Source organism: Typopeltis vanoorti, chromosome 17, assembly GCF_054136105.1.
Source record: "Typopeltis vanoorti isolate ZY-2024b chromosome 17, IOZ_Tvanoo_1.0, whole genome shotgun sequence".
NCBI lineage: Eukaryota > Metazoa > Arthropoda > Arachnida > Uropygi > Thelyphonidae > Typopeltis > Typopeltis vanoorti.
The window spans coordinates 13,947,661-13,960,817 of NC_143565.1; the positions used below are offsets into that span (position 1 = coordinate 13,947,661).

The 13,157-nt window shown below is 32.3% G+C and overlaps 1 protein-coding gene across 4 annotated transcripts in view; it reads right to left on the bottom strand.

Moving 5' to 3' along the window:
- Positions 1-1,460: 1,460 nt before the first annotated feature.
- Positions 1,461-13,157, bottom strand: part of LOC150097169 (Golgi apparatus membrane protein TVP23 homolog A-like) — a 95,858-nt gene continuing 84,161 nt past the window's right edge. For 3 of the 4 annotated variants that reach the window (XM_090407087.1, XM_090407084.1, XM_090407085.1), the window contains 2 exons: positions 10,988-11,055; positions 1,461-1,966 (listed from right to left, as the gene is read on the bottom strand). In XM_090407087.1, the coding sequence (XP_090263213.1) occupies positions 1,924-1,966; positions 10,988-11,055 (111 nt within the window). In that variant the 3' untranslated portion in view covers positions 1,461-1,923. Of the gene's footprint in view, positions 1,967-10,974; positions 11,056-13,157 lie in introns of all 4 variants that reach the window. The other variant, XM_090407086.1, reaches the window with a different exon arrangement.

The following is a 13,157-nucleotide window of genomic DNA, read 5'->3' on the forward strand; positions in this document are numbered from 1 at the left end:
CAAGTAATCCTCTGAACTATTTTACCAACTTCTGCAATACGCCCTCTGAATTTCAACTCTTTGTCCACCATTATCCCCAAGTCCCTAGCCTCATCAATTTCCTACAATCCAATACCATCAATATGATACACCATATGCAACCTTTTCAACCCAAAGTGATGATCCTTTATATCCTTTGCCCATAATGCCAACAATAAATATATTTAAATCATCCTGCAGGATATCTACATAACCTTCTTCAACATTTATTGCTCACCCCAATTTTGTATCAGCAGATAACTGAATATCCCCTCTTAAATCTTTTCCTATGTCATTGATGTACCAATTAAACAGTAGTGGCCCTATTACCAAACCCTGAGGTACTCCACTAGTCACCACCATTCTCCTAGACTCTACTCCCCCACGTACTACTCTGGTATCTGTCCATGCTACTAACCTCATATCCATTCCCATTTGGTCCAGTTTTTGTAATATAATAGTTTTCCATGAGGTATTCTGTCAAATGCCTTGGCAAAGTCGAGCAGTATCATGGTGTAGCCACCTTTATCCAATTCAGCTGTCACTTTATTAGAAAATGTGAATAAGTTGCAATAATAGATTTAATACCTACCCAAAACCATGCTGCCCAGAGTGCCAATGTTGGATTTTACCTTTAACCAACTTTTTCAATACTTTAACCACTCCTGATATATTAATTAGTCTGTAGTAGTTTGCTACCTGTCTTGGAGCAACCTTCATGCAATGGAATTATCTTACCCTCTTCCAACACTTCCCTGGATCCCTGCCAAAGCTGAGACTTATATTGATCAAATTCAGATTGAGCACTAACAAGAAACAATGAATTTAAAATAGTATAGTACTGCCTTAGAAATTTAACAAAACGCTACATTCCATACTCAAATATTTCACAGTATGCTCAATTTACAAATTTAAGACAATACTGCCACACATTAAATATAATATAACATTTATTCATCTTTTTGCAGCCTACACGATGACTGATGTGTAACACTCAGCACCTAGTGGCTGCTGTGATATATTTATTACTACAGCTTTATATCATTATGCAGCTTATGCCAGTTTTAAATAATCCCTTATGTTCTACCTTGTATTACTAGCCATTCTACTATGATTATGTCCTGTAAATTTAAATTTCAGGTTGAAATATTTCACAAATAAAGTTTAATTTGTATCCTTGTATGTGTAATCTAGTCTTATATCTATGACAAAAATATGTTATGTAGTCAACTCTCACTATACAAACTTGTAGCGACCACTGGAATATTTTGTTATAGTTTGCTGCAATGATTTTATTTTTATTATTTATTTTTTTTTGCATAGCACTATACCTAAAGGTTTCAGTTGGGACATTTCGTACAGCAAGTCAACATATGTTAGAGTGCCATTTACTGTTGTAAAAGCTGAATATGTTAAATAGTGTGAAGAAGACAGAAACCAAATTATTTTCAGATTTCTAAAGATTCCTTTATTTTACAAATACTGTTCTTATGAATACAGCATTAGCAAATTAATACAGAAACTTATCATTCTGGAAGATGAAAATGAATTTAATGGAATGTTATTAGGCTTTAATTTACTGTATATTTGTTCTTTTCATACTCCACAAAATTACAATCTTAATATTTACAAGTTCAGATTATTCACACAAAATTCTTTCTTCTCTTCATTGACTTTTTTTTTTTCATTCTAATTCTATGCACAAAATATCAACAAATTTTTATTCTGTTTTACTGTTCAGAAATGATTAAAAAAAATTGACCATTTGAAGTATCGAGGCTAGCAAATATGACAAGGTAATTGCTGCACACTTTTTGGATGGATGCATCTGATGTGTTCTGCATCAACTGTTTGTATGTGATTCAGAAGGCCTCCAATTATAGATTGCAGCACTTTCTTCAGCCATTATGTGAGAGGCATTTCAAAATCATGGTTGTCTTTTGATTGTCTGTGAAAATATGTAGAAAAAGAAACACAGCTTACACTTAATTCATTCAATAATAATTAATATTTTGGCATATTAGAAAAATATTATCTAATGGTGGTTGACTAATTCAGCCACACTGCTTGTCCCAAGCCTAGAAGAGGGCTAGTATCAACTGTGAAAAAAAGTCCCATCAAAGTGATGAAACCAATCACAATTCAGCAACCTGTTAGAATGTCCCTCCCATAAGTGATGTACAGCAATATCTTAAAGGTATATGTGAAATAACCAAGGGCTTTTAGCTGTCCTGGAACAGGAGAGATAAAGATGATAGTGCATAAATGCCGGCCTGTTTGGCCGAGTGGTTAGCATATCCGCTGTCCAGCCAAAAGGCTGCGGGTTTGAATCCCACTGCGGGCATGGATGTTTTTGATTCTCTGTGAAAATATTAGTGGTAGTAGTGGCGAGTGGTAGATGGCGATGGTGTTGTTGTAGTTTGTTGTTCGTGGATTGAGTGAGTGGTGGAGACAGAGCTATAGAGTAGATGCCCTCCCTGGAGGTGTAACATAATTTAATTTTAATTTAAATTAAAGTAACAACCTAGAACAGAGTCAATGACACTGAAGCATGCAAGAGAGAAGTCAGAAGAAAATAGTCCAGAGAAAATGTTGATAAATATGAGCTGCTAATATATACTGTGGCAAGTCAACTAATACAGAATGATGCTGGAATTGCAGCAGATGTGAACAAGAGGAACAAGGCTGAGGTGAAAAAGCTCAGTGATAGTGATAATTAAGATCTAGCTAGGAAATGATGCTTTAAGTGTTATCAATGCATGTATGCAGCAAAATATATTACAGAGTATATCTCAAAATGAAGATACAATCATTAAAACAGATCTCAGTGGTCAATGTTGGAAAAGAAAGAAAGAAAAGTAGAGAAAAAAGTACATGAAGAATGCAGCTTTGCAATAGTGAAGGAGTGCCAAAGAGTAATATCCAAAATTATAGCAACATCTTGGGTCGAAGACAGGGCCATTTTCAGAGAAATAAATGTGCTGATGAAAGAGATAAGGAAGAAATAAATGGAAAGAAAATCCAAACTAAAGGATAGCAGTCTACAGATTAGCAAAATCACGAGAAAGAACGAATAAGGACAACAGTAAAACGTATAATGAATAAACACACTCAAATTAGGGGGAAACCTGCAACATAATATAGCAATGTATATTCTAATAAACATAATAATTATACAAATAGTAGAAGATACAGAATATGCTTTAAGAACTGTAAAATGAAAAACAAGAAAGCAGGAACCTAATTACCTACTTACTAGAAGGGCTTTGAAAGAGTGGAGTAGTTGATAGAGCTTTTTCGATAACATATTGATGGATGAAAGACTATCATATGCATCATCATCATCATCAAATTCCTGCCATGTACCCTCAAGGGATGCAATGGTGTAAAAGTTGTGGTTCTACACCACTGAGAGATTACGTTGATGAGACAACACCATAAAAGTATTAAGAGATTACTGATTTGAAATTAAAGGTTGAAGTGAAAATAAGAAAACCTGGATAGTTTGTCACTTCAAAGAAGGTAAATGATATGGTCAAGAGAATTAATTGATGGAGCATGTAGTGAAAAGGTATCCTAGATTAATATATAAGGATAATGTTTTTGGCTGTTTTGCCTATTTTTCTTTAGGAGTACCTCTTGTATAATATCATTGGCTTTTTACTCAATTTTTTAAGGCATTATTGAAATTTTAGAGATGTAGATACTTGAAAAATATAAAAAAGGAATAATTTTGGACATTTGTAGAATGTTCTTTTGGAGAGCAGCTTCAGGCATATAACAATAATCATTTATGTATCACTGCTGAAGTATGACAAAAAAAAAAAGGAAAGGGTGGAGGGGGCTGGAAATATGGAGATAGAAAAAATGTAGAAGTTAGAATTGAATGGGAGATAGTACTTTACAAATCAGCTAATCTTTCCTAACTTTTTATTGTATTAAATTTTTTTTTTTTTTTTTAGGAAAGTTATTGACCTTTTTAGTTATCTTACACCAGCCACTTAGGTGGCACTTTTTGGAATTGTCAGTTAGTGTTTAATTTTTGTGCCTAATTGTACTGAAGATGCCTGTGACACACAGGCGAAAATTATACTATTAAATAATATTTCTACGTGAGTTTTTCCGTTATTTATTTGTATAGTTATGTCTACTCACGGTTTACCTCTTTTAAAACTTAGTGACATTATACAAGGGTACTCCTAAAGAAAAATAGGCAAATAGCCATAAAAATTAATATTAATTTAGAGGACTAGTATGGAAAATTTTCCAAAAATAATATGAATATATAAGGCTTATTCAAGATATTTATGTAATCACTCAAGTTAGAAATACAGGTGGTGCAAGTGATAACATCAAGATAAAGAGCTCAATTAGCATTCAGCACTAAGTTCTTCTCACTATTATTCTAGATGAAATGATAAGTAAAATATAGAACACGTATCATAATACATGTTATTTGCAGATGAAAATAATAGCTAACAAAGACAGGGAGGAATAAAGAGACTGTCTGAAACAAGACTCGTGGAACAAGCCATCATATATGTCTAACTTCACATACACGAAGGTGGACATTAGATATAATGGGATGTATACAAGTGGATGAATAACCATGGAAAACAAAGGTATACTTTAAATATTCTAGGTTCATTGTGCAGAGATATCTAAGAGAATAATTAAAAGAATAAAAACAGCATGCAGAAAGACAAGTGAGTGGAGTAATATGTTACAGAAAGGCCTAAAAAGTTAAAGTTGTAATTAGGCTTATTCTTATATATATATATCTGGAGGCTGGAAAATGAAATCACAGAAAAAGACACATACATGACAGTGGTGAGAATGTTGAGCTAAATGACTGACATAACAAGGGAAGAAAATAAAAGATAATGAATGAGTGGAAAGTTTGCTTTGCCATCATGTTTTTTTTTTTTTTTAATTTTTAATTTAATTTATTTATTGGTATAGCACTGTATCTATGAGGCTTTTGTTGGGACTCTTCAGTAGATTGATGGAATAAGTGAATTTCTTATAGTAGTGTTTGCTATAGTAAGAGCGAATTGTGTTAAAGGAAATCTGAGAGTTGCACTTATCAAAGAAAAAACAGAAATAAAGTATGCTGATCACCGTTTAACACTAAAAGAAAGGAAAGTAGAACATCTGTTCTACTTTCCTTTCTTTTAGTGTTTCCTTTCTTATGGACAATTAGGAAGATGACTGTTTTTTATGCTGAGAATAAAGCATTTGCGATAGCAACTGAAAAATAAAGATCAAGGGGAAGGTCAAAGAAGAGAATGATGCATGATGAGGCAAATCAGATTTAATGAGGATTTCATTAATCGCACAGGAAAAGTTGGAGAGAAAAAACCGTGAAAGGCAACCCCAAATGAAAATAGGATAATGCATTTTGTTTAGTGTAAATATAATAAATTATACTAGACAAGAAACTATATTCTTGTTTTAATCTTTTACACAAGCATAAGTAAACAAAGTTTGCACATGAAGTGTCTTCATGTATAACCTTTGTTTGTTTGGCTTGGGTAAAGGATTGATTGAAACAATTTCTGGCCTAGTATAATTTATTTTATAACTGGAAAAAAAAAAAAACTTCTTATAACGATAAATAAGCATAATGTAGTTAGACAATACAGGTGTTTTTAATAAACAGAGGTACATGTATAGCAGCCAAATAACTTGACTGAAGGGATGGACACTCATTTTCTGCTGAAAGGACAAAACTGGGTCTTGTTTATATGACATGTTCAATGATGAATATGTGAGGTAATTATGTAAAAAATCATATTCCAAATTTAATGATAGGGGAGGGGATAAACACTGGCACATTATATACTGAGCAAGAGACAAGTTTCTCCATGCATGTAAAGGTAATTGCTGCCATATATGTTACTTGTGGTGGCAGTGAACAAGGGCTTCTTTGCAAAAAAACTTTAAACTGGATAAATGTTACAACAGATCAAAAGATTAAATAAAAAAATACTGTTCACATATTACATTTCTGCACTGACTTTGTATACCTTACTTCTAAGCATAGCACTCATATGGATGTTTGTCTAGACTAAAAATTTTAAGGTTTCCTGTATGCCTCAGAAGGTATTTATTTTCTCAGTAACATAACAAATCATATTCCAAACAGATTTGGTGTTTCATTATTGCAAGTGCGATTTTTTTTTTAAAAGATAAGCCTTATGAACTATAGGAACTACACAAGTTTATCCATGACAGGCTTTGACAAACAACGAACCTTACATGGAATACGAACCCATAGCCTTTGTAGTAACAAGAAGATTATCAGCTGAGTTATCCAGGAAGATCTGAGCAGCTGGTTTTAGTGAATGTTAAATGTATATATTACACTAAATGTGTTAAGTCTAACACTAATTCCTTGATTTATAAAGATAAGGTGGTATAACTCTCAAATAAGATACTAAAATTAATTTAGAAAGATATATCACAAATATCAGTTTATTATGTGAATGGGATTATACATTTGGTGATAATCTACAGTGTTTTAATAAAATTATTTCAGAAATATTCCATAATCTTATTTGAAATGTGGCAGCCATTGGCTCTGAAACATTTTCTTAAGTCAGATCCAAGAACCAGATATCATTTAGCAGAATATAATGCAGAGATTACATGTGTTCATGTCGAAAGAATTTCAAAGTAAAACTCTGCTCTTTAGAGTGATCAAACAAAATGTCAACTGTTACATAACATAGCATGATGATAACCTCACATTCTGAGGTATGAATCTAGAAGTTCACACGCACTTCAGATTAATTTACAGATTTCTTTTTCTTCTTATTTTTAACAAACTGTACAAATTTTATCCACATACAGTATTGAAATATAAATCAGTGATAGTTTGATTTAGCATGCAAGTTCATTTGATTTAGCACGCAAGTTCAGATGAATTACCAGCAATGTTAGCAAACTTTGCTAACATTGCATGTACAAAGAAAAACACTACATTGGGCCTTTGTATATCACAGCTAACCAAAAAATAGTTTCAAAAATTAAAATTGGTCTGTGAGCACAAATTAACATACATTTCTTAACTCATTTTAAAATTACCAAAAAAGTTAAAACATAAAAAACAATTTACAATGAAAATTCTCTCCCTATTTCTTGTACTTCAACTGTAATGGGAAAAAATTATATAACTCAGTAAACCCTCTCAGAAGTGACAAAAAATTATTCACATACTCTTAATTACATGCTTAGATTTTGAAACACAAAGTATACTTTTTATTTTAACAGCATCAATATAAGGTCATACAATTTTTAATAACTGAAATTCAGGTAAAAAGCATTCAAGGTATATGGGAATCAGAAGAAAGAAAGTCATATTACTGTTGAAAGAAGTCTCACCTAAACCTCTACATAATGGTAAGATATGCTTTCAATTTATTTGTCAGTAATGATTTATAATATAATGATTTAAAAATTGAAAACAACTGTTTCTTAGATTTAAAAAGAAACATGTAGCAATAACAGGATTTAATGCAACAGCATTCATTACAGAAAATTTTTAAGAAAAGAACAAATAAGTAGCAATTCATTAAGGAAGATAACTTAAAGTAGGTTTTTTTCGACTGATACATCCACCAACTGAATCTACCACTTGTGAAAAGGCAATTATGCTTCATAGTCTCCTGTGTACTGCTACCTTGGTATTCCTTTTCGCCTTTTGAATTATTTTCTTTTAGTGTTAAATCAATTTTATTAATGCTTACATTATCATTACACATTTGCATTTTGTTCTGCTCTTTATGTAACGACTATCACTTCTTATAATTCTTAAATACACAATAAGCCTTGTCACCTGGTAAAGAATTCATAGGGTTCAGATACACAAAGGAAATTTCAGGTAGCACCACTTTCAATATCATAATGTTATGACTTTTATTCTCTCTCTCTATCTCTTGTGAGTGATTAACAGTTAGGATTGGTCCATCAGAGAATTAAACCTTTTTACCTAAATTTCAAATATCACTATAAGTAAATCAAGTGATCTTAAATATGCAGTTGCCTTTAAATGAAGTACTTTGTAATTCAACATCCAAAAATTATTTTATTTGGAATATATAACACAAACACATATATTAAAAACCTGCACTTTTTTCCTTTTCTAAAACAGTGCTGTGCCATATGTTTGTTAGCGCACTTTTGTGCACTAACAAACATATGGCACAGCACTGTTTTAGAATAGGAAAATTTTATATAAGTCAAAACTATTTAATGTGAATATTTAAAATACAGTAATCTACTTTTAACACTATTAAAATAGAACACATTTTATATATGTGTAAAATATTTCTGTAGACAGTGAATAAATGACAGTGCCTGCTTATAGTATGTGCAGATATTCTTTCAAAGTGAAAAATATATTTGAAAACTGTGCAATGATTAGGTAGTAGTAATCCCTTACTATTCCTGCCAACACTGGAACATTGTGAAAGAGTGCACCACAAACTATGAATGATTAAAGCTGGTGCTTAGTCCTCAGCATAAATGTGCTTTTACTGTTATGATATTTCATTTACTGCTGCTGCTAATGTGTGTTTTTCCAGGTTAAGAGATATAAAATGCTTTCTTGATAAGATTATCTATTTGTATTAGGGACGATGATTACTGTCTGAAGAGAGTAAGTTCATCTCAGCTTAATAATTATGAGATACCTTCTAGATAGTTGAATTAAGGAAATTATTGAAACGTACAAACAGTTCATAACTGTATTGTTTTAAAATAGTTTCTTTTTAACCATCTTACCGGCCATTATGGATGAAATACTCATCCTCATATACTTTGTATCCATCATATATTTCAATGTAATATCAATGGTTACAATTTTAATGTGCACTTCGCATCCATGATAATCTTGGCATCTATAGACGTCTTGGCCGGTAGCGTGGTTAACTGAATGTGTCCAAGTGAATCATTCAAGTGTGTATGTGTGTGTAAAGTAAATAATCATTCACAGTGGTTATCATTCGTAATTCATAATGCAGGCCTTCCACAATGAATCTTTGACCATAGGAGACACCACTCATTTTTTTTTCTTGAGCATGTTAACTTATGACTGTCAGTAAATTTCTGCTTTCATGTGCTGCTGAAAAGTTTTGAGACTAATATTACCACAAGGATGCTGCATGTAGAATCTGTTTGAAATATTTGTAGTGAGCCTTTGACTATCACATGACCAAGTATCAGCAGTTGTTAACATGCATTTTTTGTCAGTGTAGGTTCTTATGCATTAACTGATGCAATTGAGGAGCAGAGAGTAGCAATAAAGTTTGTGTAAAGGCCAGTAAAAGTGCTCTGGAAACACTCAAAATGATACAAAATACATACAGCAGTGAAGCATTGAGTCATGCTAATGTGTACAATTGCTTTCACAGCCTTATATTCTCATATGTTCTTTCTTGTTGTTATATATATATATTGCTTTAATATTTTTGTTCTAGGTGTTTATCAGAACTTTTCAGACCCCCCCTCCTCCTCCTCCTCCTCATACAAAGAATGAGTTGAGTAAGACAGCACCAATCCAATGACTGGTTCCTACTTCAAGGCAACGCACCTTCACACAATGCTGTGGTTGTGAAGTAGTTTTTCGCAAGCAGGAAAGTCATGCCTTTCACCATCCACCCTAACTGCCAAACCTGATTCAGCTGATTATTTTCTTTTCCTGAAGAAATTGAAAGTTTTGTTAAAAGGTCATAATTTCCAAACACCAAATGAGATTCAGAGTGCCACTACAAGGGAATGAGCGGCCTTCCAATAAGGGCATTTCTGGAAGGTATCAGCAAATTTCTTGAATGTGCAAACAAGTGCATTAGTAAAGGAGGCGTCTACTTTGAAGTTTAACATAAAATCAGCATGGTATATTTATTGTTGTTTTATTTTAATTGTCTCAAAACTTTTGAGCCATACCCTGTATTCTTATAAAGTGCTCCTTCATAAAAGCAGTTGCTGGAAGGAGTCGTGGGTATGATTTATGAGTCCTTAGTAGTGTCATACAGTGCTTGCAATTTTTTATAGACCATTATTCCATAGAATTTATGTCAAATGTATTCTATAGTAGTTAATTTCATTAGATAGAATTTTCATGTAACTTCTTAGAATTAATGGTTGCACTACAACTCAAACAAAAAATTGGCTTGATAAAATTCATACATAAACCTATCAAGTCTGATAAGATTAAACTTAAAAATACTTGGGGGGGGGGGGCTACTTTTTTTTCAGACTCAGAAATGTTAATTTTGCACAAGAATATTTTTACATCAAGAAGCACTGTTATAATTACTATAAAACATGCAAGCACTGGAGTTATTCTTAGTTTTCCTTCTTTTATAATAACTGCAGTCTAGTCTGAGGATATGCTGGGACTGTTGAACACCAATAATGGAAAAGCCAAATCTGATGGACTGTACTTAAAGGAATTTCAATGCAGATAAACCCAGCTATCATTCCTTTGTCTGAGCCCATGCTGATCCTTCAATATATATTTTTTAACTTTCTGATAGGTCTTAAAATTAAGAAAGCAACATTGGTCTCTTTCAGCATACTAACATATCTCTCTCTCATTTTCTCTCATGAAGATCACATGAAAAATATATAAATATATATATTTTTTAAATAGTACTGATTGTGATATATCTAGAAACATATCTGGTGAATGATAATCCACTTCATAAATATGCTAGAACTTCATTATTAGAAGGCACTGATGTCCAGATTATCAGTAAATGATAGAGAAACAATAGCTGTGAAGTACTTCTCTATCAGTGAAATTTCATCTCAAATTCTAGATGTACATATGCATATATACATGCACATATACACTCTCCTCCCAATACATACACACACACACACACACACACACACACACACACACACACACACACACACACACACACACATATATATACAGACACACACATGTAACAATTACACTGTATAAAATGGCTGGTTCTGTTTTGTTTGCAATCCATCTGATTTCCTCCACAAAGCAGTCAGCATCTGCAAAATTTCAGAAATACAAAAAGTTGATCATTTTTATTTTAATTTCAAAACAGCATTTCTATTTTAAAAATTCCACATGTAAGTGATCCCCCCACCTACAAGCGAAAAATTAAATTATGAAAACTTGCTTGAACTTATCAAATTATTTATAATTAAAATTAACAATTTAATGCGCAGTGCTTTTAGTGTGTTATAGTTGCATTTTATGGAATTATAATAGACTACTAATCTAATAAAAGCCGTATCTCCAGCTGTAAAATAATACGGGATTTACTATCCCCCTTAACTTAGACTACTAATATATTAAGGGTGATGTATACAGCATGGTGCAAAAAAGAATAACTACAACAATATATATATTATGGAGTAAGTTCGGTACTGTTTTTTTTTTTTTTTGTTGTGTGTATATGCCATACCATATTATATATCACCCATGGAAGAAGCTGTTTTTACATCATATTCATAAAACCAAGCAATAAAAATCATTTAATGTGCTCTCTTAAATTTCATTTATTTACTTTTTTTCCCCACTATATAACATTATCCATTATAACTCATTATATACTCATATAATATAATAACTCATATACATATAATATGTATAACTTACATATAATCCACTATATAACTTACCCATTATTGCTAAGCACAAGTATGTATCTATTCGTTTTCTCTCTCTCATGAAATTTTTGCACAGTGAAACTTGGTTTTATCAAAAAAGAAACTTCTTGAACTATGTACATGCTAAGTATGATTCTGGATAATTCAAAAAACTTATTCCTAGGACAGTTATTTTCCCAAATGATAGCCACCAAAGTATTTTTCAGAGAACAGAAGTCATTTCAGCCTCATTCAATAACTCATTCAATGAAAATTCAAAAATATTTATAACTCAGTTATTACTTTACAAAGCAATTGTTTTGTTTTACAGTAAAAATTTTATTTTGATACATGACATTTAAAAATGTCTGCAGTATTTAATTAAACCAATCAGTGAACAAGAAAATGAACTTACTTCATTAAATAAAAAAAGGAAAAATCCCTCCAATAAACAGGGTGGTGGTGTAACACTAAGGGATGAAAATCATCTATATCCAAAAAACTTTCACATACGTCCTGCCAAAATGAGAATCAAACTTACAGCCTGTTGGTTGGAGAGTGGATATGCTATCCACTTGGCATATATCAGACACCTGCTCTGATAATAGCCAAACACCAAATTTCAAAAAACTTCTAGCAAGTCAAAAAATAATTCTTGGCTCTAGCTAGAAGAATAACAGAGAAACAAATCTAAAGATTGATGCTGTTAGCAAAATGCACCTAAAAACAGAGCATGCAGATATTCTTTGCAGTCCTGTATACTTACAGTTGAATATTTCAACAAACTGCAAGTACTCTTATCATTGAACAACTAATATGACTGGGGAGAGTGGACACATTTACTATGGCTACAAAGAAGGAAACTTAAAAAAAAATTGACACCATTTACAATTAGTATACATTTAGCCACAATTGACTTGGAAAACACCAAAGGAAAAACACAGGATTTTAATGATTGCTCTTAATTAACAAGTAAGTGTCAGAACAGGGGCTGATTAAGGAGCAAAGAATTATTTAAAGAATGAGCAGAATAAACTGGACTTCGGACATATTAGTTCGCTTGGTGTCGCACTGATTAGATCGTCGGCTTGTCGAGAGCTCCTGAAAAGATTAGTAGTACTTTGTGTTAACATTAGATATTTTACTAGAATTTTAAGTAGTATTGTTTGCTTTTTGTTTCTTGGTGTGTCTGTGAAATTTTTGCTGTTTTCTGTTATTTTAATTATTATTTTTAAGATAAGATAGCATACACATGGCACCGATAAAGAAAAAAATGGCCGCAAGGTCGCCATATTTGTTTAAGAGTTTTGATGTAAACGAATTTATGCAATGTGCTGTCTGTGAGATGTATGCCTTGCGAAGAGCGGTGGGAGTCTGGTTAGAAAGTGATAGTGGAGTGAATATGTGCAGAAAGTGTAAAGAGAACGAGGATTTCAAGCGTGTTTCGTGTGTCGAGAGTGATATCGTTAACGATAGTCAGAATGTAGAAAATGGTGGTG